The 26,096-nt window shown below is 41.1% G+C and overlaps 1 protein-coding gene across 1 annotated transcript in view; it reads left to right on the plus strand.

The window, feature by feature from the left end:
* GOT1 (glutamic-oxaloacetic transaminase 1) overlaps positions 1-23,678 on the plus strand; it is a 28,626-nt gene extending 4,948 nt beyond the window's left edge. The window contains exons 2-9 of the mRNA XM_061208066.1: positions 3,169-3,350; positions 15,212-15,335; positions 15,967-16,079; positions 16,304-16,408; positions 17,602-17,752; positions 17,838-18,003; positions 18,739-18,881; positions 22,836-23,678. Coding sequence (XP_061064049.1) covers positions 3,169-3,350; positions 15,212-15,335; positions 15,967-16,079; positions 16,304-16,408; positions 17,602-17,752; positions 17,838-18,003; positions 18,739-18,881; positions 22,836-22,975 — 1,124 coding nt within the window. The 3' untranslated portion in view covers positions 22,976-23,678. The remainder of the gene's footprint in view (positions 1-3,168; positions 3,351-15,211; positions 15,336-15,966; positions 16,080-16,303; positions 16,409-17,601; positions 17,753-17,837; positions 18,004-18,738; positions 18,882-22,835) is intronic.
* The last annotated feature ends 2,418 nt before the right edge of the window (positions 23,679-26,096 follow it).

A 26,096-nucleotide genomic window follows, 5' to 3' on the forward strand; every position in this document is an offset into this window, starting at 1 on the left:
ATATGGACACAATGCCTCCCTGCCTCCAGTCCTATCACAGGATTTTTTAGAGTTGCACAGAGTATACATTACTGGTAAGAACAGCGGTACTATGGCTTTATCTTTCATATTTTATTTATTTATAATACATGATTTACAAATGACATATCATAAATATATGTAGCATAATTATATATTAACCATCCAAACACAGATGGGAAGCATAATAGAACTAGTTTTTCTACAAACACCCATATTCTTGTACATCTGAACAGTATCCCCTCTGTGTAGCGTAGTCCATATATACTGCTATTGCTCAAAGTTTTCCGAAAACCCTCTTTTGGAATGGCCTTCAAAGCATGTTAGACCCACGTAGGAGGCCATATTTTTATAGCTGTTCTCCATTAATATTATTCAGTCCATTCACCCACCTACTTTGCTGGACATAATACAAGTACCATTTTCAAAAATTAAATTTACTTTCAAAGGACAAAGATTTGGCATCATTGAGGTTATTCAAAATAATGAGATGTCTCCTCTAAAAACAATTCCAAGAGAAGAATTCCAAGAATATTTTGAACAATGGTAGCATTGTGATCATAGATGGGGTGATCTACTTCAGGGAAAACGATTACTTGGGAGTCATTATTTTGGTATCTCTTTGAAAAACCAGACCAAATCTCGACTGATAAAGTAGGCTTTTTGAACTTGTTGAGAGGGAGGGAGTGTGGTGGGCCAGGGGGTCTAATGTGAGTGATATGACAGTATTGTGAGTCAGATTCACCTACCCAGAGACTGGTTGTTGGTTAGTGGCTGTGTCAGTCTGGAACTCTGTCCACATTTTTATTACTAGCTTGATATGCTTTTCAAATTTGCGGATGACACATTCCTGGAAGGTAGGGTTAGTTGATGGAGTAGAAGACAGATGCAAAATCAAAATATCTTATAAAGTCTTATTTGTTGTCTGACTTTTGATCTAGTAATTTTACATCTAGAAAAAGTTTTCCTAAGGAAGCACTCATGAATATGTATAAAAGAACATTAATTACAATGTTTATATTAGCAAATAGTCAAAAGCAACACAAATAGTTAATAAATTATACATAGAAAGGAATATTGTCTAGCCACTAAAATTGTGTTGTAAATGGCTCATATATATGAAAAATGCCCAGTTGCATCCACGATAGGAGAAATGCAAATTTAAACTACCCTGAGATAGCATTTGCACTCTTAAATTGGCAAAAATTCACTCAGTGGCTGTGGCTGTGGGGAAGCAGACACTCTTGTACATTGATGGCAGTGATGTACACTGATAACACCCCTGCCCTATGGCACAGATGTACACTGATAACACCCCTGCCCTATGGCAGCGATGTACACTGATAACACCCCTATAAAAAAGCCAACGTGGATATATCTATCAAAACTACAAATACACAAAGTATGCTTAAAAGTAATATATTTGCATTTAAAGGGAACACATTCTTTAAACTTTTCATTGATTGCCACCAGTATTCTTCCAATCAGTTGTTTTAACCATATTTGTCGTACAACCATGTGTTGTAAAATGAAAATCAGTTGAAAGTAGTAAACTAATGTATACCCTCAAAAACAACAACAAAATTACACATACACGTACTTCTCAACCTACTCTTCCATTTTCAACCCTGCCTCTTACAGCTATATTTACATACATGTAAGATGACATATGTACAAGGTTCACTGAAGTATTATTTTCTAATAGCCAAAGGTTAGAAACAACTCAAATGTCCATCAACAGGAGACTCGCAAAACAAATTATAGTACATTTATCAGTTATGCAGCTCTAAAAAGAACAAAGACAGTCTGTGTGCACAGACTTAAATAGTTAATGATGATGAAAGATATTCATAATATATATTTAATAAGTGGAAAAAAGCATGTTGAAAGTTCTATATAAAAAATGACACAATTTATAAAAGAATATACTCATGTAAAATAACGTTTAAAAGGCTGTACACCAAAATTTTCATACTCCTTATCTCTGAGTGCTGGAATTACATGTTAATCATAATGTTTATTATTTTCTTTCTGGGCTTTTCTAAATTTTCTACAATCAACATGTGTTGTTCAGTAAACAATATCAACCACCCTAAAAAAGTGATTTAAAAAAAAAAGTCAGAGATTAATGTTGAGCAGAAATCAAAAAGATAAAGAAGAATTACTTTAAAAATTTGTTTCACAGTCACTTGCCAGAGTATAGGCTTGTTGGAGACCTAAACATTCCAGCAGAAGCAAATCCCTGTCAGGAATCCTGCTCAGAGAAGTCGTTGGCTTGGATGCAAGCCAAAGCAGCTGCCCTCTCAAGCTATAATCTCAAAATGATTATAGGGTAGTATAGGAAAAAAAATCAGTGATAGGATAACTCAAAGTAGACTAAAAATACTTTTGGTGTAGAAGAAATGCTTAGAAATTTGCTGTAATCAAGATTAAAAATTATGAAACAGGTAAACTTAGATCCATAAAAGTGTGAAGCAGAGGAAGTGAGTGGTAGGAACAGTCAAAATGGTAAACACTGGCTAATGTCAAAAAGCAGCAAGAGGACAAAGATGTGTTTAAACTTGTTCGATGATTGTGTAACCAGTGGTTGGAATCTTCAGTCACAGGTGTTTCCTCGCCATTTGTCTCATTTCTGTTCTTACAGGACAAGAGGAGGAGGTGGGCCTCCCTCCACCCTCCTCTCTCTGCATGTTTATGTTTGAAGGTGCAGCGTTCATGTGAAGTAGCGCCGAACCCTTTTCTTGTGGAGATGCACGATTACCGGGCCAGTGGTCGTAGAGACCTCAGTGCCCTAGTGATATTGACATAGCATTTGTAAGGTGTTTTTAATTTGCGGAGTGCTTTTGCGTGCACTCTCTCACTCGATCAGGCTCTTTGATGTCCCAGTTTTATTTCAGCATTCTACTTTTTGGAGGTCACATATTTAAGAACTATAATTTCCATAAGGATAGGAAACTGTCCTTCTGCCTTCCCAGCACCTAGCCCAGTGCCTGGCCCAAAGCAGGTGGTCAGTAAGTGAATGAACTTTAATTTCTCTCACAGTTCTGTTTTGATTGGAAGGTGGTAGAACTCTCCCTGTTCACAGCTCCGAACTCTTCCTTGGACGAAGCCTAAGACTCCTCCGTTGTATGTCTCTTTCCCGTGTCCCAGCTTATCGCACAGATGATAGCCAGCCCTGGGTTTTGCCAGTCGTGAGGAAGGTGGAGCAGAGGATTGCTAATGACAGCAGCCTAAACCACGAGTACCTGCCCATCCTGGGCCTGGCAGAGTTCCGGACCCGTGCTTCCCGCCTGGCCCTTGGGGATGACAGCCCAGCTCTGCAGGAGAAGCGGGTGAGTTTTGGGTGAGGATCTGTTTTTTTCTAGAAACTGTGAGGGTAAAAAGTGGTTAAAAATTAAGTGTTATGTCTATTGAACTGTCAGTGAATAAGGGTTTAAATAGTGTGACCTCAGGAACCTGATAGCACGAATAACATGCTTTTGTATAAAGCACAGCTTCTTCAGTTGTTCACTTTTGCCCAAGAGATGATCGGATTTCAGCTGCTGGGTTTGAAGTAGTCAGTGGAAATGCCAAGCCAAGGGAATTTAATGGAATGATCAAGAGATTAGGGTCTGGACCCAGCTCTGCCACTACTTTTGACCAAAGGCAAGTCATTTGCCCCTCCAGCCCCTATGTCTCATCTACATGTTAGGAGAAGACTAGTTTATAGTTCATGGTCCCATAAGGAGCATTTGCATAGGGGATCATTCAAGGGGCCTCTGAACTCCCTGAAATTTTATGCAGAATTCTGTGTGTATGTGCATTTCTGGAGAGAAAGTTCATAACTTTTATCAGATTTTCTGAAGGAACCTATGGCCCCCGAAAGTCCAAGAGCCACTAGTCTAGGTGCTCTCTGAAGATCCTGCCAGTTCTAATATTTGATTCTTCTAGCCTTGATCTGAGCTTCTCTTCATTTAAGTGCTTCCTGGTATGTAGTCTATGTATAACTAGAGATACATGGAAGAGGAATGCATTTGGGGAGAGTCTGTATGTGGCAGAAAGTGGTGTGATAGAGATTATCAGTGTTGTGGGAATTCAGAGAGACTGGCAAAGGCTGGAAATGGGACTTGAGCTGAACCTTGGGGAATGAGGCCAGGACACTGGTTCTCAACTGTGACTGTATCACCTGGGAGGTTTTAAAAACATTCTGATGGCTGGATCCCATACCAGACCTGTTAAATCAGAATCTTGGAGGGTATCACCTTTCTCTGCCCTTTTATTACCTTTCCCTACAATTCCCTTCCTTTCATGGGTATTTTTTAAAAACTCCCCATGTGACTGCAAAGTACAGCCAAGGTTGAGAACCACAAAGTACAGAGGAAGAAAAAGGAGGGGTATTTGTCTGGAGCAGTAGGAGTCCAGGGACAGAGGTTGGAGGTAAGCAGGTCTAGGTTGTAAAGAGACTTACCTGATTAGGGCTGGGAACATGCTGGATAGATCAGGCAGGCTGATTTTGGCAGCCAGGGCAGGGGAAGCCCCTTGAAGGTTTGCGCAGAGAAGTTACCCAATAAGAGTGTTTGAAGAAGATAAACCTGGCTGGATGAGTAGGAAAGGGAAGAGCTCAGGTTTTTGCAATAGTCCGATTAGGTATTGTGCAATTTAAACCAATTGCCCTTATTGCTCTGCTAGGCAGTGTCAGCCCCGCTGAGCAGCCTTCATGCAGGTACAGCCTTCATGCATGAAAGAGACCACATCCTGGAGTCACTGATTTATTTCCATGTTGTTACCCAGATGCCCTGATAAGCAGAAAGGCAGGGTAAAATGAAGGCTGCACACAGGCACATTCTTATGTATATAAGGAGACCGGGAGGCTCTGGGTGAAGGTCATGGAACTCATATCAATGGTTAGGTAAGTAATTAACTTGATGAGGGTTTTGTCTGGATTGGTATAAGAGACTGTAACTGACTTGCCTCTAGGAACTGAAGGAATATGGGTAGAAATGGTAGACTTTAGAGATTATGGGTGACATTGGGAAGTTGCTCTGAAAATGTAGGGTTTCCACTGAGGGAGAGAGAGAGTCCTGATGAAGTTTGAAAATGGGGAACTTTGGCGACTGGGGGTGATCTTCTGAGACGTTGTTGATAAATTAGTTGGAATTCCATTGCTGACAAATGAAAACAGAGGTTCTGTGTTGGGGAGCTTCTTCCTCTAAAACTATACATTTCTTATATGATGCTTATTAACTGTGTTGGCAGATAGATGCTTGTTCCTCTGCCCAGGAACAAAATGCTCTGTTCCCCATTTTGATCACTTAATACTGAGGCTTGGGGCTATTACTTGTGGCATAGAGCCGTTCCTCTTAGTCTAGTTCATCCTGTGTTATGTTTTTGATCATAGAACAAATTTAAATGGCAGTCTGTAAATATTTGAAGACTTTTACTTTTTACTTTTTTGTGTGTGTGTGATGGTTTAGGATACCCTCTTGGCATCTACAACACCCTAGGTACCAGTTGATACTGAGCTCTGAGCACTTGCTCTTTCCCTGGACCATCCCCAGGTGACTATCTTAGCTCAGCCCACCGTCATCTCATTTGGATTCTTATAATAGCCTCTTGCCTCTAGTCTCTTCCCCATTCTAGTACATTCTACACAGTGCAGCTAGAATGATCTTCCTCAGCAAAAAAAAAAAAGAGCTAATCGTGTCACCTGCTTCCCCTCTCACACACACACAGTAGCTCCTCCATTATCTACAGGGTAAAATGCAGACTCTGACCTGGGCATGCAGCATGTTTTGTAGCCAGGCGTCATCCTGTTCTTGCAGTTACTCTTGCTCCCATCCTCTCAGGGTCCTGCCATCCTAAGAGCCTGCTGTTTTCTAGACCTGCCGAGCCCTGCCATGACTTGGCACCTTTGCCTCAGCTGTTCCTTCCGCTAGGAACAGTGAAGCTGTTCCCCCTTCACTTCTCTGACTCCCCAGTCCCCACCTCCAAGTCCTTCAAGGCCTGACCAAGGGTCACTTCCATGCTGAATCCTGAGCTCTCTCAGGCAGAGCTAGTTGTTGGAGTGCTCTGAGTCATCACAGGACTGTGCATTGCTTGGGAAAAGCAGCACTTACTGTGTTTAATGTACAATTTTGTAAGCCTGTCCCTCCCACAACACCCTAGGTTCCTCCAGGGCAGGGCTGATGGGCTATTTACTTACTTTAAAAAAAATTTTTTTTGTGTGTGTGTATGGTGTGACATATGGTTCTTTTATTTATTTATTTATGTGGTTGCGCTGGGTCTTAGTTGCAGCCCTCGGGCTCCTTAGTTGTGGCACGCAAACTCTTAGCTGCGGCATGCGAGATCTAGTTCCCTGACCAGGGATCGAACCTGGGCCCCCTGTACCGGGAGCACGGGGTCCTATCCACTGTGCCACCAGAGAAGTCCCAATGGCTTACTTATCTACCTCATGAATCTTCAGCATTTAGCTCCTAGCCTGGCACCTCAGAGATCTCAGATGGTTTAATTCACTCATTCGTTCAGTGAACAGATGTGTGCTCACCACTAGGCACTGTTCTAGATAGTGGAGCACAGTGGTGACCAAAACCACTGCCCAGCTTACAGTTTTGTGGGGAGAAACCGACAGTAAACATAATAAATAGGAACATTGTATAGTGTATTGAAAGATGATAAATGCTACAAAAATAGAGCAGAGGAAGGCATATTAGGAGTGCTGAGGGTGGGAGTGAGAGTGGATACAGTTTTAACTAGGGTGGTCATGGTAGAAACAGAAATGACATTTGAGCCAAAACTTGAAAGAGGTGAGGCATGAATGAAAGAATGAACCAGAAAACAAACAGTAATCATGTCCTCTCTTAGATTTTTCTTCTCAAGATTTTACATTACCAGGTCCATCAACCATTTTGAGGAGACCTGTTTTCTAGACTCGTCACTGCCGCCTTCTGCTTTTCCATCTTCACATCTTAGAATCTAGACCAAATGTCCAATTGTCATCTCCTGCCTGGTAACATTTCAGCTTCTGAAATTACTGAGCCACTGCAGGTAGGAGGGCTTGTGGGGCATGAGATGGCGTCCCAGTTTCCTGCTTGGACCGTTGCCCCTGGGAGATGTGGGCTTTCTCTGTGGCTCTCACCTTGTCAACACTCTCTTCTTCATCTAGTTCAGCCCATGTTTATTTAGTGCCACGTGCCAGATACCACATGAATTGCTAGGAGCACCCAGATCAATGCATCATAGACTTGGCCACAAGCAGCTCCTAAACAGCTCTCCTGCTCCTCACAGGGAAGTCATTGCATCAGCAAACTGTGAACTCCGACAAGCGTTCTAGAGCCCAGCAGGGAGTCCTTCAGGCAATTCATGGCTAAATTGGGAATACAGATTGCTGGCATAGCTTTCTTGTAAGTCTTACTGGATTTCTCTTGTTCTGGATACTCCTGTTTAGCCACCCAGGTCCGGTTGCCTGGCTCCCTTTGAAGTTTGTATTTATTTCCTTTGCTATTATGATTTTTTCCCTTCATCCCAAATATAGGACTTTCTTGAGCTTTAGAGCTATTTGCCAAAAATCAGTTCAGAGAATGACCAAATTGACACATTATTGATTCACCAAAAATTCGTTTCCGCTAGTTGCTGATATAGTTTAGAGCCACTTGTGTTTCACTGAAGCCATCTAGTGTACAGTATATTTTTAGAGGGAATGATAATTTCTCGGGAATTTAATATGTCAAGTGTCATATACATCATGAATTCAAGAATTCGTTAATGTTAGTGAAGTGGGTTTATCTCTTGCAAACACATTTTCAATCTAGTCTACTGACTTTGTGACTTCTTTTAGTTAATGAATTTGCTTTTTGGAGTGGGAGAGAAAGGGTGGAGTTAAAAGCTGAGCACAGGAGAGGGCAGACACAGAAGCAAGAAGAACCACAATCCTGCACCCTGTGGAACAAAAACCACATTCACAGAAAGACAGACAAGATGAAAAGGCAGAGGGCTATGTACCAGATGAAGGGACAAGATAAAACCCCAGAAAAACAACTAAATGAAATGGAGATAGGCACTCTTCCAAAAAAAGAATTCAGAATAATGATAGTGAAGATGATCCAGGACCTCAGAAAAAGAATGGAGGCAAAGATCAAGAAGATGCAAGAAATGTTTAACAGTGATCTAGAAGAATTAAAGAACAAACACCTAGAAGAGTTAAAGAACAAACAAACAGAGATGAACAATACAATAACTGAAATGAAAACTACACTAGAAGGAATCAATAGCAGAATAACTGAGGCAGAAGAACGGTTAAGTGACCTGGAAGACAGAATGGTGGAATTCACTGCTGCAGAACAGAATAAAGAAAAAAGAATGAAAAGAAATGAAGACAGCCTAAGAGACCTCTGGGACAACATTAAACGCAACAACATTCGCATTATAGGGGTCCCAGAAGGAGAAGAGAGAGAGAAAGGACCCGAGAAAATATTTGAAGAGATTATAGTCGAAAACTTCCCTAACATGGGAAAGGAAATAGCCACCCAAGTCCAGGAAGCGCAGAGAGTCCCATACAGGATAAACCCAAGTAGAAACATGGCGAGACACATAGTAATCAAATTGGCAAAAATTAAAGACAAAGAAAAATTATTAAAAGCAGCAAGGGAAAAATGACAAATAACATACAAGGGAACTCCCATAAGGTTACCAGCTGATTTCTCAGCAGAAACTCTACAAGCCAGAAGGGAGTGGCATGATATACTTAAAGTGATGAAGGGGAAGAACCTACAACCAAGATTACTCTACCCGGCAAGGATCTCATTTAGATTTGACGGAGAAATCAAAAGCTTTACAGACAAGCAAAAGCTAAGAGAATTCAGCACGACCAAACCAGCTCTACAACAAATGCTAAAGGAACTTCTTTAAGTGGGAAACACAAGAAAAGAAAAGGACCTACATAAACAAACCCAAAACAATTAAGAAAATGGTTATAGGAACACACATATCGATAATTACCTTAAATGTGAATGGATTAAATGCTCCAACCAAAAGACACAGGCTTGCTGAATGGATACAAAAAGAAGACCCATATATATGCTGTCTACAAGATACCCACTTCAGACCTAGGGACACATTCAGCCTGAAAGTGAGGACATGGAAAAAGATATTCCATGCAAATGGAAATCAAAAGAAAGCTGGAGCAGCAATACTCATATCAGATAAAATAGACTTTAAAATAAAGAATGTTACAAGAGACAAGGAAGGACACTACATAATGATCAAGAGATCAATCCAAGAAGAAGATATAACAATTATATATATATATGCACCCGACATAGGAGCACCTCAATGCATAAGGCAACTGCTAACAGGTATAAAAGAGGAAATCAACAGTAACACAATAATAGTGGGGGACTTTAACACCTCACTTACACCAATGGACAGATCATCCAACATGAAAATAAATAAGGAAACAGAAGCTTTAAATGACACAATAGACCAGATAGATTTAATTGATATTTATGGGACATTCCATCCAAAAACAGCAGATTACACTTTCTTCTCAAGTGCGCATGGAACATTCTCCAGGATAGATCACATCTTGGGTCACAAATGAGCCTCGGTAAATTTAAGAAAATTGAAATCATATCAAGCATCTTTTCTGACCACAACGCTATGAGATTAGAAATGAATTACAGGGAAAAAACCGTAAAAAACACAAACACATGGAGGCTAAACAATACATTACTAAATAACCAAGAGATCACTGAAGAAATCAAAGAAGAAATCAAAAAACACCTAGAGACAAATGACAATGAAAACACGATGATCCAAAACCTATGGGATGTAGCAAAAGCAATTCTAAGAGGGAAGTTTATAGCTATACAAGCCTACCTCAAGAAACAAGAAAAATCTCAAATAAACAATCTAACCTTACAACTAAAGGAACTAGAGAAAGAAGAACAAACAAAACCCAAAGTTAGCAGAAGGAAAGAAATCATAAAGATCAGAGCAGAAATAAATGAAATAGAAACAAAGAAAACAATAGCAAGGATCAATAAAACTAAAAGCTGGTTCTTTGAGAAGATAAACGAAATTGATAAACCATTAGCCAGACTCATCAAGAAAAAGAGGGAGAGGACTCAAATCAATAAAATTAGAAATGAAAAAGGAGAAGTTATAACAGACACCGCAGAAATACAAAGCATCCTAAGAGATTACTACGAGCAACTGTATGCCAATAAAATGGACAACCTGGAAGAAATGGACACATTCTTAGAAAGGTATAACCTTCCAAGACTGAACCAGAAAGAAACAAAATATGAACAGACCAATCACAAGTAATGAGATTGAAACTGTGATTAGAAATCTTGCAACAAACAAAAGTCCAGGACCAGATGGCTTCACAGGTGAATTCTATCAAACATTTAGAGAAGAGCTAACACCCATCCTTCTCAAACTCTTCCAAAAATTGCGGAGGAGGGAACACTCCCAAACTCATTCTATGAGGCCACCATCACCCTGATACCAAAACCAGACAAAGATACTACAAAAAAACCAAATTACAGACTAATATCACTGATGAATATAGATGCAAAAATCCTCAACTAAATACTAGCAAACAGAATCCAACAACACATTAAAAGGATCATACACCATGATCAAGTGGGATTTATTCCAGGGATGCAAGGATTCTTCAGTATATGCAAATCAATCAATGTGATACACCATATTAACAAATTGAAGAATAAAAACCATATGATCATCTCAATAGATGCAGAAAAAGCTTTTGACAAAATTCAACACCCATTTATGATAAAAACTCTCCAGAAAGTGGGCATAGAGGGAATCTACCTCAACATAATAAAGGCCATATATGACAAACCCACAGCAAACAGCATTCTCAGTGGTGAAAAACTGAAAGCATTTCCTCTAAGATCAGGAACAAGACAAGGATGTCCATTCCCACCACTATTATTCAACATAGTTTTGGAAGTCCTAGCCACAGCAATCAGAGAAGAAAAAGAAATAAAAGGAATACTTATTGGAAAAGAAGTAAAACTGTCACTGTTTGCAGATGACATGATACTATACATAGAGAATCCTAAAGATGCCACCAGAAAACTACTAGAGCTAATCAATGAATTTGGTAAAGTTACAGGATACAAAATTAATGCACAGAAATCTCTTGCATTCCTATACACTAATGATGAAAAATCTGAAAGAGAAATTAGGGAAAGACTCCCATTTACCATTGCAACAAAAAGAATAAAATACCTAGGAATAAACCTACCTAAGGAGACAAAAGACCTGTATGCAGAAAACTGTAAGACACTGGTGAAAGAAATTAAGATGATACCAACAGATGGAGAGATATACCATGTTCTTGGATTGGAAGAATCAATATTGTGAAGATGACTATACTACCCAAAGCAATCTACAGATTCAATGCACCTGACCACCTAGAGGGGTGGGATAGGGAGGGTGGGAGGGAGGGAGATGCAAGAGGGAAGAGATATGGGAACATATGTATATGTATAACTGATTCACTTTGTTATAAACCAGAAAGTAACACACCATTGTAAAGCAATTATACTTCAATAAAGATGTTTAAAACAGAAAAAAAGACACATGCACCCCAATGTTCATTGCAGCACTATTTACAATAGCCAGGCCATGGAAGCAACCTAAATGCCCATCAACAGACGAATCGATAAAGAAGATGTGGTACATATATACAATGGAATATTACTCAACCATAAAAAGGAACGAAATTGTGTCATTCGTAGAGACGTGGATGCATCTAGAGACTGTCATACAGAGTGAAGTAAGTCAGAAAGAGAAAAACATATATCGTGTATTAACGCATATATGTGGAACCCAGAAAATGGTACAGATGAACCAGTTTGCAGAGCAGAAATTGAGACACAAAAGTAGAGAAAAAACGTATGGACACCAAGGGGGAAAAGCGGCGGGGGTGGGGGTGGTGGTGGTGGTGGAATGAATTGGGAGATTAGGATTGACATGTATACACTGATGTGTATAAAATGGATGACTAATAAGAAAAAAGAATAAATTAATTAAAACAAAAATTCCCCCCAAAAAAACAACAAAGAAAAGCTGAGCACAGGAAATAAAAAAACTATGCTTGGGAAGGTCTTTACTGATATCCACATGCACCTGTCACATATCCATGATAACTTAAAATCCTGCTTGAAGGGAGACCTTGCTCATTTGTATAGGAAGTATCAAAATTCCTATACAAAGTGCTGAGGTATTTGAAGTGTGAAATAATGAATAAAGTTGATATTCAGCTTAGCTGATGACAAATCCATAAAAAATAAATATACATTTAGGTTACATCATCTTGGTCGAGATTTGCATAAGGAATCCAGGTAGATCACAATGTGAAGCCCAAACCTTTAAAGTAATGCAAAGCAACAGGTACACACTACTATATTTAAAATAGATAACCAACAAGGACCTACTGTAAAAAAAAAAAAAAAAAATATATATATATATATATATATATATGTATAGTTTTTAAAATAAAAAAAAAATAAAGTAATGGGAAGGGACCAGTGCTCAGGGGGGACCACTTTGAAGAACCACATCTGATGCACACCGACCTTTTCCATCCCAGTCCACTGCCTTTGCTTCTCTCTGCAGTGGATGCTGTGCTCAGTTCCTCGTTTCCCTGAACATCAGCTTCGCTTCTGTTTCACGTTTCAGACGATGTTCTTTCAGAGATGCTCAGATCTCTGAATATAAATAGAGCAGTGGGGAATAATAGTGATAATTGGCATCATTGCTTTGTTCCTAGCGTAAAGGGGACTTATGCTCGTGATTTAGTGTTCATCATGAAGCTGACTTACTCATCATGGCTGGATCTTTTTTTTTTTCTTTTTAGTTATTTTTAGGAAGTCTCCATTGCTTCCTTTTTTTTACCAAGCATTTATATCAGAAATAGCTATATTTTTTTCTCCTGTTATGATGATCATTTGGGTGATCATTTTCTCTATCTAGCAGCATGACAAATTTTATATTTCTTTTCTCTTTTTTTTAAAACAGGAGAAAATCAAAGTTTAATAACACATATACATGGGAGAGGTCCAGGAAAACTTGACTCACTCCTATATTTGTTAATAATCATGCATTCATGGGATGACTAACTTGACCAAGGGAATATTTTTAAATGCACTATTGGATTCATACTGTTCATTAATATTTAGGAAGTTAGTATCAATATTCATGAAAGAGGTCTCTTTTTTTTTCTATCTTTTTTTTCCCTTTGTCATCTTTTAGCATTGGTGTTAACGTTAGTTTTTTTAAAAAAGATTTTGGAAGTTTTTCTTCTTTATCTAGGAAGATTTTTTTTTTAACTTTTTTATTGTGGGAAATTTCAAATATATACAAAAGTAGTTAAAACTGTAATGAACAAACCCCCATGGATCCATCAGCTAGCTTCAACAATGATCTGTATTTGGTCAGTCTTGTATATTCCCCCACCCTCCCTGCCAAAACTGAATTATTTTATAGCAAATTACAGGCATCAAATATATTTTTTAAATTATTTAAAAAATTTCCAAATAATACATTCTCATTTTTTTTTTTTTAATAAATTTATTTTATTTATTTATTATCTTTGGCTGTGTTAGGTCTTCGTTGCTGCGTGCGAGCTTTCTCTAGTTATGGCGAGCGGGGGCTACTCTTTGTTGCAGTGTGCGGGCTTCTCGTTGCAGTGGTTTCTCTTGTTGTGGAGCACAGGCTCTAGGTGCGCGAGCTTCAGTAGTTGTGGCGCACGGGCTCTAGAGCGCAAGCTCGGTAGTTGTGGCGCATGGGCTTAGTTACTCCGCGGCATGTGGGATCTTCCCGGATCAGGGCTCGAACCCGTGTCCCCTGCATTGGCAGGCGGATTCTTAACCACTGGGCCACCAGGGAAGCCCCATTCTCCTTATTTTTCAAAAAACAACTTGTAGATTAGGCCAAAGTCCCTTTGACCACTATTCCCACATCCTAGGCCCCTCCCCAGAGGTTGCTGCTGTTATTATATTGGTGTGTGTCCTTCCTTTTCGATAGACTTTCTTATGTGATCTTTCTCTTTCTTTCTCCTTTAGACATATTAAGCAACACGTAATTAATGACATTTCTCTACTGAAAGAGTTATGCTAAAACCTAATTAGAAGTGTGAAGGGGCAAAAGCAAAGATGTTTAGGCAGAACAACAGAAGTAGGGCCTAGTGACTAGATGTAGAGTGAGAAGGCCTGGATTTATGCCCAGCTCTGCCGCTCACCAGCTGCGAATCCCTTGGCGAACCACTTCTCTGAATCAATTTCCTCATGTATAAATTGGGGATCTAGAACTTACTTTACAGGGCTGTGTGAGGGTCAAACAAGAATGTGTGTGAAGGTATTTTGTAAACGGTAAAACGTAGGACTTTTATTATTGCCCAGGTGAGGCCATTTTAAGATGAGAGGGGAAGCAGTCGCATAGCACAGGGAGATCAGCTCGGTGCTTTGTGACCACCTAGAGGAGTGGGATAGGGAGGGTGGGAGGGAGGGAGACGCAAGAGGGAAGAGATATGGGAACATATGTATATGTATAACTGATTCACTTTGTTATAAAGCAGAAACTAACACACCATTGTAAAGCAATTATACTCCAATAAAGATGTTAAAAAAAAAAAAAGATGAGAGGAAGCTTCAGGAGAGGAGAGTAGTATTTGCATATCATCTTTGTTCTCTGAGAACATTTCTAAGGATTAATAAGCCTTTGTTATAGCGATGAGAAAGGACATTGCAGACTGATGTTGATAGCAAGCTCGGAACATTATTTTACCGGCTTCTGTTGGAGGGTAATTTTGATCTTGGGATGGGTGCAAAGGGATGGGTTTGCCTTGCAGGGCACACTCTAATGTGCCTGAGGTATGTCCTAGGGCCTAGGTATGTCCTCTACCTCTTTGTTCAGAGGGACACTCCTTTGGGGGTCAGACTTCCAGACTTCCTGGGTGAAGACCTGACCTTTCTGCTGAGTAGCTAGTAACTTTGAGCAAGGCGCTTCACTTCTTAGCCTTAGTTTCCTCATTTGTAAACATGGGCAAATAATACTTTTTCATGTAGTTATGATATTTTATAGAGATAACACATTTAAGGAAGTGCTCATCACTACCATATTTTCCCTAATATTATCTGACCTCACCATTAAATAACCAGTGACCCTGCTTCTTGTCTTTCAGGTAGGAGGTGTGCAGTGTTTGGGGGGAACAGGTGCACTTCGAATTGGAGCTGAGTTCCTAGCGCGATGGTACAATGGAACAAACAACAAGGACACGCCTGTCTATGTATCCTCACCAACCTGGGGTGAGCCCTGTAGCTGTAGCGAGAGCAGAAACAGAGAAACCAGAGGAATTCTCATATACTGTGAGACAGCTGTGTTGATGGGGTCCTATGGAGGCACATAGCCCAGACTCTGGGGAGTGCGTGTATTTTGGGAGGGCTGGTGGTAGCAGAGGAAGCCTTCCTGGAAGAAGTGGTTTCCGTGTTTAGACTTGAAGGATGAGGATAGGTCGGGGCTGGCAGGGAAGGAATTATCCTCATGAGTCTCACTGCTTACACTGAAAATGTAACCCAGCCCTGGATCAACTAACATGAGAATGGCTTGAGCAGTGGATTATGGCAGTACATGGGTAACCTGATGCTTAAATTCAGATTGGGACTACTTTATCCCAAGACTCTTGGTGAACTTGTGTTTTAGTGTATATTGAGCCTTCCCAGAGGAGGGAGGTCCCACTATATTAGGATGTAAGTCAGCATGAGTAGACTGGTCAAACTTGTTCTTGGTCACAGTCATTCTTCTCAATCTTAACCCCTCACCTCCATGTCACCCAGTGGATGTTGAGCCTGTGAGGGCCCTGGAAGCTGTCTTGAGTCCTTTCTGTTCATGCCTCCTTGTGTTTGTAAAACATTTAACGTTTTACCCCTTTGCTTGCAGAGAATCATAATGGTGTCTTTATTGCCGCTGGATTTAAAGAAATTCGATCTTATCACTATTGGGATGCAGCGAAGAGAGGACTAGACCTCCAGGGTTTTCTGAATGATCTTGAGGTGGGTTATTAGAAGAAAAAGTAGACAGAATGCTATGGCGTCAAGAAGAGCAGGGAAAAGTCTTTGGATCAGTTGATAAGTGAGAGAGTCTGAGACACCCTACTCAAGCCAGATGGTGGTTTCTGAAATGGCACGTAAGGAGGGAGTACCTGCCCTGTGTGCCCCTGACTCTGCCCGCCATGTCCCTGCTGGTGTCAGAACTTACATAGCTTCCTTCTCCCCAGAAAGCTCCCGAGTTCTCCATCTTTGTCCTCCACGCCTGTGCACACAACCCGACTGGGACTGACCCAACTCCGGAGCAGTGGAAGCAGATTGCCTCTGTCATGAAGGTAACTGTCTTTTCAGAGCATCTCTTAAAATAGTGTGTATTAATGTTTGATGTATTCAACAGCAGTACCTATTTACGGAAGAATTTGGAAAAATGGAGAAAAGCCCAAAGAAAAAAATAAGTACTAACTATAAATTCTATTACCCAAAGAAAGCCACTGTTAACATTTTGATATACAGAATGTCAGGCTCTTTTCTTTTTTAATTTTTTTTTTAGTGTAGTTATACATGACATGCATGGATATGTCACATTACAGATTGATTAAATCAGTTGATGGCCATTTCGTGCCCAGGTTTCTTACTCTTGTGAACAATATATGTAATAAACCTCCTTTTTATTATTTCTTTGGGATAACTTTCTACACTGGAATTTCTAGCTCAAGGTGTATATATTCTTCATTAACGTGTTTAAAGAATACTTCTTGATAAACTATTATGTACCAGGTGCCATAGGGGGACAATAGTGAACAAAGCAGAGGTGGTCCCGCCCTCAGAGCATACAGCCTGTTTGGGGAGACAGCCACGTACTGTGAGACAGCTGTGTTGATGGGGTTCTATGGAGGCACATAGCCCCGACTCTGGGGAGTGCGTGCATTTTGGGAGGGCTGGTGGTAGCAGAGGAAGCCTTCCTGGAAGAAGTGGTTTCCGTGTGTAGACTTGAAGGATGAGGATGGGTCGGGGCTGGCGGGGAAGGAATGTTTCCTGCAGAGGGAAGAGCACCATCAAAAGCCCAAGGCAGAGTTCATGGTCCATATGAGGAAGTAAAAGTAATTCTTGGTATGGGCTGGAGTTCCAGGGAAGGGGGCGAGTGAGTAATGAGGCTAGAGAGGTAAATGGGGGCCAGGTCCTGTGCTGAAGCCTCGGACTTTATTCTGAGGACAGTGGGGAGCCCCTGGAAATCTTTGATGTCATGGAGTGACATGATCAGATGTGCCCTGTTGGCAAAGCAGCATCGTGACACTCTAGGACAATATACTTAAAAAAATAAGGTTTACCGAAGTTGTTAGATTTGTTAGTTGGTATTTAGGTGAACAGAGAAACAGATGTAAAGTGGAGTTGGATACAGAGAGGAAAGACGTAGGAGAAATGGACAGGGTGAGACATTCCTTCCAGGCACCAGTTGGGGAAGGAAGGCCGGTGTCTGAGGTTGGTTCCAGGAGGATTTCCTGCCCTGACTCACTTTGCTTCCTCGCAGCGCCGGTTTCTGTTCCCCTTCTTTGACTCAGCCTATCAGGGCTTCGCATCTGGCAACCTGGAGAAAGACGCCTGGGCCATTCGCTATTTTGTGTCTGAAGGGTTCGAGCTCTTCTGTGCCCAGTCCTTCTCCAAGAACTTCGGGCTCTACAGTGAGTGCTCTCCTGTGTTACAGCCCAGCTGCCCCAGCCTCGCCGCCCCCAGAGCCCCAAGGCTGATTCTCCTCCTTCTTTTTAGATGAGCGAGTGGGGAATCTGACCGTGGTTGCGAAAGAACCTGATAGCATCCTCCGGGTCCTTTCCCAGATGGAGAAGATCGTGCGAATTACGTGGTCCAATCCCCCTGCTCAGGGAGCACGAATCGTGGCCCATACCCTCTCTGACCCTGAGCTTTTTAATGAATGGTAAGGGGCTCAATGCCGGATGGGCGAAGCGTGGGGATGCAGAACAGCGATTGTCCCATTACATTTAACTGTCTCTTCTTTTTATGTTGGCAGAGGCAGGACAAAAATACTTGAACCTCTTTTGTGTGTCAGTTATTATTTCTGTAAAATAGGGCTGGCACTTACACACGTGTGTAACACAGCACTGGGAACATAGGAAGGAGGCCCTCAGTGAATGGGAGTTTCCCCCACTCTCCCACCACCCAGGCTTCCTCCCCTTAAAGTTGGGAAATACAGGGAGGAATTTCTGATAGAATAGAATATCTAACTTCAAGTTAGTGCAACAATTTTGGGGCTCTTCATTCTTATCTAATTTATATATATTTTGTCTTATTTTGAAACAGTAATTTTTTTGTAGTAGCTAAATCTGCAATCTCTACTTAATTACACCTGATAAAATATATTATCCTGTCTCAAGCAGCACCTAGCTGAAGTCTGAGTTAAAACATAAGTGGTATTACAGCCAGTATACTTAAGACTAGCCATAAACTCCATCAGTAAATAAAGTCCTTTCCTTCTGCCTAGTAAGTCTATCTCTCTGGTCTCCTTATCCACCCATCCAGGCATCCACATACCATAATAGGCAGGTTGTGATCATGTTTTCAGCTTACAGATTAAATTACATTTAAAAAATTTTTATGTTTTCGTGTACCATCTCTCCTGTCTGGATTGGTATTCATATTGATGTCCACTCAGGACAGGTAATGTGAAGACAATGGCTGACCGCATTCTGACCATGAGATCTGAGCTCAGGGCACGATTAGAAGCCCTCAAGACCCCTGGAACCTGGAACCACATCACGGAGCAGATTGGAATGTTCAGTTTCACCGGGTTGAACCGTAAGTGGCCCCACCACCTCGAATGCTCACTGTTGGACACAGCACTCCTCACAGTCAGTGTTCTTGGGCTTGGCTCCCTTAGCTGTTGCCCATTTGGTCAGCTATTACTTTGGACCAGAACAAGTTAGATTTTCTCAGTGTGTCCCACCCATCTCCTAGACCCCTCGGGTCTCAGAAGAGCATTGTTGTAGTCTATCCTCCAGAACATAACTCAGATATTTTCATTTTTATGGGCTTGGGAAGTGGCTCAGAGCGAGCTGGGAAGTAACAGGATTTGTACCTTGGAGCCTTGATTTATGAAACATCTTTTATAAATGCTTAGGCACCTTTTGGCTTTTCCTTAATCTTAAGTATAAATATTACATATGATTATCGAAGGACTTAATTTCTTAACAGGTCTTTCGTAGTCTCCAAGCATTGCCTAGGTTACAACATTCTCTTTTCACTTCATAAATAAGAATTTAGATCGGTAGTTGGAATTAAAAGTCAGTTGAAAGTCTAGCAGGCAGCCATGCATGATCTTGGTCAGCCGTCAGTAGGGTGTATCAGCAATTGGCCATCCCGTCTGATGATAGAGGGCTCATTCATTTAATAAGTAATTCCCGAGCACCTCAAGCCAAGCCACTGGTTGCGTGGTGCAGATATGACCTCCGTGTGGAGCTTGTGTCTGAGTGACTCAGGGGACAGATGTGTGCCTTTGGGTAGTCAGTAGAACCTCAGAGGTACTGGGAGGTACTATAAACCAGGGCCATCGGAGTGCCTGTTTGAAATGGGCTCAGAAAAAGCCAAAAGAAACGTGGTAAAGATTGTATATTGCAGACTCACTGAAACACTTTGGGGTAAAATGAGGCTAACCAAGAAAGTAAGCGGATAGCTCAGTTAGCCTGTGGTGTCCTCACAGTTCTGGAATGGGGAATTAGTTCACTTAATTAAGGAAAATTATCCTTATACAATTTTTAAGACATTAAGTGTAATGGAAATGGTGTTTAGTAGTAATATTCTTTTTTTTTTCCCTAGCCACATTTCTTTTTTTTTTTTAATAAATTTATTTATTTATTCATTTATTTAATTTTTGGCTGCATTGGGTCTTCCCTGCTGCAGGCGGGTTTTCTCTAGTTGCTGAGAGCAGGGGCTACTCTTCGTTGCGGTGCGCGGGCTTCTCGTTGCGGTGGCTTCTCTTATTGCAGAGCACGGGCTCTAGGCACGTGGGTTTCAGCAGTTGTGGCCCACAGGCTGTAGAGCGCAGCCTCAGTAGTTGTGGCACACGGGCTTAGCTGCTCTGTGGCATGTGGGATCTTCCCGGACCAGGGCTCAAACCCATGTCCCCTGCATTGGCAGGTGGATTCTTAACTACTGCGCCACCAGGGAAGCCCTCTTTTTTTTTTTTTAATTTATTTTTTTATGCAGCAGGTTCTTATTAGTTATCTATTTTATACATATTAGTGTATACATGTCAATCCTAATCTACCAATTCATCCCACCAACACCACCCCGCCGCTTTCCCCCCTTGGTGTCCATATGTTTGTCCTCTACATTTGTGTCTCTATTTCTGCCTTGCAAACTGGTTCATCTGTACCATTTTTCTAGATTCCACATATATGTGTTAATATACAATATTTGTTTTTCTCTTTCTGACTTACTTCACTCTGTATGATAGTCTCTAGGTCCACCCACATCTCTACAAATGACCCAATTTCATTCCTTTTTATGGCTGAGTAATATTCCATTGTATATATGTACCACATCTTTATCCATTTGTCTGTCGATGGGCATTTAGGTTGCTTCCATGACCTGGCTATTGTAAAGAGTGCTGCAGTGAACACTGGGGTGCATGTGAGTAGTAATATTCTAAAAGCTCACAAGGTGGGGATGTCTTCCCATGAAGTATCCATATTGTCCCACTCTCCAGAGTAGGAAATTAGTTTTATTATGAATTGAAAAATGGTGAGAATAGACCTGGGTTTATAACATAAAGTTATATTTTTAGAACTTGGCATCATTTACCCTTTTTAAAAACAGGGTTTGTTTTTTTTCCTCCCAGCATTTTATTAGGAAAGATTTTAAACATACAGAAAATTTAGAGGAATTGAACCCCATGTGCCTGCCACCTAGTTTCTACAATTCTCATGTTGCGGTACTTCCTTTTCTACATATTATCTATCAGAACAGGGGCTTTCATCCTGAAATATTTTTAAAATTGAGTATGCGTATATTGGCCTTTTTCTAGGGAAAGAGTCCCTAACTTTTACTAGCTTCTCAACTGTGATACTCCCTTTCCCCATAAAAGTAAAGAAGTTTCATTTCTATTTTAAAAAACGGGGCAGGAGCCCTGTAACCGCAACATCTACCTGTGGGGCATAGGCTTTACAAGGTGCTGTGCCCGTGGCTCTGTTGGTGTGTGAGGTTAGGAGCTATCTCCTTGGATGGTTGTAATTCACATAGTTAAAGCTGGTCAGGGCTACTGTGAAGGTGGCTTTGTTTGGAGGGGCCCAAAGGTAGCACTGAGTACAGGGTCTAGGTTTTTCACTTCCATACAGAGGCAGTGTAGTATCCTGGCTAAGAGCTCAGAGCCGGGAGTTATACTGCCTACCTTAAAATTCCAGATTCACAACTGACTAGCTGTGTGACCTTGGGAAGGTCATTTAACTTCCATCTGTGCCATCTGTAAAATGGGGGTGATAAGGTTATTATCAAGATTAACTGAGCTAATATAAAGTGCTTAGAACACTGCCTGGCACCTAGTGTTTGCTCCTCTGATGATTATGATTTTATTACTGTCTTAGTCTGCTTGGGCTGCTGTAACAAAATGCCATAGACTGGGTGGCTTAAACAACAGAAATTTATTCCTCACAGTTCTGGAGGCTAGGAAGTCTGAGATCAGGGTGCCAGCATCAACAGGTTCTGGTCGGGGTTCTCTTCCTAGCTTGCAAGTGGCTGTCTTCTTGCTGTATCCTCACATGAAGGGAGGAGGTGAGGGGGAGAGAGAGAGAGAGAGAGCTCGTGCACGAGCAAGCTCTCTGGTCTCCTCTTATAAGGTCACTACTCCCATCATGCATGCTTACCCTCATGACCTCATCTAAACCTAATTACCAGCCAAAGGCTCCACCTCCTAATACCATTGCAATGGGGCTTAGGGTTTCAAAGTATGAATTTTGGAGGGACACAAACATTCAGTCCATGACAATTATTATTATCCTGATCCCTCAAATTGATGGTGCCTTAAGGATGCTAATTACTTAGGGAAAAAAAATCAGCTAAAATTTTCTCATGGCTTTGCAATAAAGCAAAAAAAAGCTCTAGAGATTGTGGCAGAAGGGAAGTACAGGCAGTCCCTTCCCATTTCATACAGCAGCGTTTCTGCAAACTCACGGGAAAACCCTCCTGTGTGTGTGTGTGAATGAGAGCTGAGATGCGCCAGGCCCGAGAGGTCTCTGCAGTGTTCAGCCTGCGGGTTCACACACACAGCATTTATCCAGCAACGCTCATCTCAGGGCCTTGTCCAATGTACTGTGAAAATGAAATGTCAAAGGGAAGTTGCTCTGGATGCTCAGGGTTAAGCAAATACAGGTGAAGGAAGAGATAAACGAAGCACTTCTTAACCAGTTTTTCATATCAATGGATTGTTCTTAAGTCTACGGGTTTGGTTGAGTGGATAGGGTGTCCCGGTGAACGTAACCTCCAAGGTGTGGTTGGGAGGTAGTCCCAGATTAAAATTCCCATCAGGAAGAACCATGTTAAACTTTCTGGAGATTAGGAAGTTAGCTCATAAGAGTAGTTTCCAGAATCTGTTGAGCGTATTTCTCACTGTGTCAGGTGGACAAAATAACTCCTACTGTTTTGCTTCTCTGTGTTAGGGGGAAGAAAGGAAATTGTCATTGTAATGGACTCTCTGGACCTCCATTACTTAAAGGATTCCTACTGCTCTGATTATGTATCTCTTTTGGTTTTCAACAGCCAAGCAGGTTGAGTATCTGGTCAATGAAAAGCACATCTATCTGCTGCCAAGTGGTCGGATCAACATGTGTGGCTTAACCACCAAAAACCTAGATTATGTGGCCAGCTCCATCCATGAAGCAGTCACCAAAATCCAGTGAAGAAACACCACCCAAACCAGCACCACCAAAGCGGTCCTCTGTCTCGTGTATTCCCTGCCGGCACAAACCTGGTTGTATACATCACAACTAGATTAGAGACTACTGAGGGACAGAAAAGGCTGCTCTGGTGAGGTGGCTTCTGTTTAAACTGGCCCAACGGGAAGAGAGCATCTCTTGAAAGGAAATGGGGATCTGGGATTAGAACCCTTTTGGAGGCCAGAGCAAATTAAGGCTTTTATTTGAAAAGAATAAAAAGGTACTTTGATGATGAAATGTAGATGTCTTGCCCCCTCGCTGGAAGCAGGAGTATTGCCCGTGTCACCCATGTGCTCCTGTGTGTTGCTTTACTCTGTACAAAGTCGAGTCCCAAAGATCAAGTCGTCTGAAGAGCCAAGTGTGATTGTGGGTGTCAGCTGTGTCATTAAAACTCGTCATCTCGATCCAGAGTGTCTGTCTCCCTGCTCTTTCTGCATGGTTGTGTCCCTGTCCCTAAGCTTGAGTTCTTTAGAGTGACCAAGGTAAGAAATATATTTATATCTCACCCACACATTTAACTGACATGAAAGTTTCACAAAACAATATTTACCCTTGCTATGTGTAATGCATTCTGATATTTTCTATTCTATTCTATTCTATTCTATTCTTTCTATTCTATTCTATTCTATTTCACTAAAGTAATAAAGTGAAAGTGCTGATTGAGGCCCATGGACTTGATTTTGTCATCCGCGAATGGGTTGTAACCCACGATTTAAAGTGAATGCTGGGACATAGAGAATGGACTTGAGGACACGGGGAGGGGGAAGGGTAAGCTGGGACGAAGTGAGAGAGTGGCATGGACATATGTACACTACCAAATGTAAAATAGATAGCTAGTGGGATGCAGCCACATAGCACAGGGAGATCAGCTTGGTGCTTTGCGACCACCTAGAGGGGTGGGATAGGGAGAGTGGGAGGGAGACGCAAGAGGGAGGGGATATGGGGATATATGTATACATATAGCTGATTCACTTTGTTATACAGCAGAAACTAACACACCATTGTAAAGCAATTATACTCCGATAAAGATGTTAGAAAAAAAAGTGAATGCTAGAGTGGGATTTACCAGTCGCCAAAGAAAAAACTAAAATGTATTCCTGCAATCTGCCTCCCTTTAGTGAACTCACCATAACACAGCCCTTTGTCAGTTTTGTCCTTCAGAGGCCAGCCATCTTCATATGTTACTTAAGAAACTGAACTTCATGGATTCATAGAAGGGTTGACATCACTCAGGGTGATTCTAGAACCCAGTCCCTCCCACTGTAGTTGGAGTACCTCTTAGTCTGTTGAAACGATTAGAGTCACTTAAACATAGATCACATTTTCCAGGGAGTCCAAGGGACTCTCCAAATGATGATTTAGTAGAATTTGAGTCTTGCTTAAAACAAGAGGGCTACTAATTGGTGTCTTAAAATACTGAAAAATAATTCTTGTTATGTTAACAGGATCTGCCCCTTTTTAGGATGCCCTTGAGTTGTTATAAAATCCTACAGTCTTTTTTTTTTTTTTTTCCAGACTGGAAGAATATATTTGCCATGCATATAATTGACAAAGGATTACTATTCAGAATTATAAAGAATTACTGTTATACAGGATTACTATCTGGGATTTTTTATTTTAATTTTTAAAATCCTACAAATTAAAAGAAAAATACAGATAACCCAGTAGAAAAATGAACAAAGGATATGAACAGGTAATTCAGAGGGAAAACTCAAATCAACTATAAACAATGAAACTGTTCTGAACATTGCTAGAAAAAATGGAAATGTAATGAAAGTAACAGGATACTATTTTACACTTAGATTGGGGAAATGGGAAATATGGTACAAATATGTTGGAGAGCAATTTGGCAACATTTTGAAAAGCTGAGGATGTGTGTACTTTACAATCAAGGAATCATATGCACTTTATGTATGCACGTTAGAGAAACTCACATGTGCACCTGGAGAGAGCCATGGGAGTGAACAGAGCACAGTGTAACAGTGAAGAGATGAAAACACAAGTGTGCATCAGTAGGGGATACATCAACACCCCACATCCAGTACAGTCACAGGACTGGACATGGCACCAGAGCTGTGTGTGTCAATGAGGGTAACGCTCACACATAATTCTGAGTGGATGAAAGGTGAAATGAGATGCCATTTATGATACCGTTTCTTAAAATGTGCTGCATATTGTAGTTGCTTATGAATACATACATATGTAATAAAAATTTTAAATATAGGTAGGAAAGGTACACATCAATCTCAGGAAAGTGGTTACCAGTGAGGAGAAAGGGAGTGAGACGGTGAGGCACTTAACCTGTAACTGTGATATTTTCTTTAAAAATTATGTATCTAAAGGAAATATGAGGAGAGGCTTTATTAATAAAATTAACATTTACTGAATACAATTTGCCATTGTTAGGCACTATTGTAAGCCCTTGTATGTATTGGTTCACTTAATCCTCAACGATAAATCAGTGTGGTAGGTACTAATGTTATCATCACCCTTTGCAGAGGAGAAAACAGGCATAGTAAATCAAGTAACTTGCCTAATATTAATATTAGTCACATGACTAATAGGTGCTAGGATTTGAACCCAAGAAGTCTGGGTCCAGAGTCCATAAGTTTAAGCTATTACTCTACCCTGTTGCTATGCCTTATTCTCTCTGAATCTCCTAAAGCAGGAAGGGTGAGTACGGAGCAGTTCTCAGGGGCTCAGAGTGCAGCCTGTGATTCGCTCAGCGTCAAGGGCAGAGTAGCCTACATGGCCTTCTCTGTCACAATTCAGTCTTTCTGAAGCCTAATCTGGAACTCTTTGTGACTCCAAAAGGTACAGGGTGGCCACGTTCATCCGAGGCCGCCTCCTACACCTGCCTCTCCCTTCCTCAAAATACCTGTCTGTTCAGTCTTCCACTCTTCCCTCTCAGGAAGAGGGAAGACACTCCTCACCGATTCCTTCTTCAGGATCTGCCAGGAATGGGACACCATATATCTCCTCATGGTTCCTGAGTTGGCAAATGGCACAACAGCTCCTTTGCCTTTCGAGGGTAGAACCACAAACCTTTCCCCAAGAATCCAGTTATACTAGAAATAAAGTTTCC

Source organism: Eubalaena glacialis, chromosome 1 (genome assembly GCF_028564815.1).
Source record: "Eubalaena glacialis isolate mEubGla1 chromosome 1, mEubGla1.1.hap2.+ XY, whole genome shotgun sequence".
In the NCBI taxonomy this organism is placed as follows: domain Eukaryota; kingdom Metazoa; phylum Chordata; class Mammalia; order Artiodactyla; family Balaenidae; genus Eubalaena; species Eubalaena glacialis.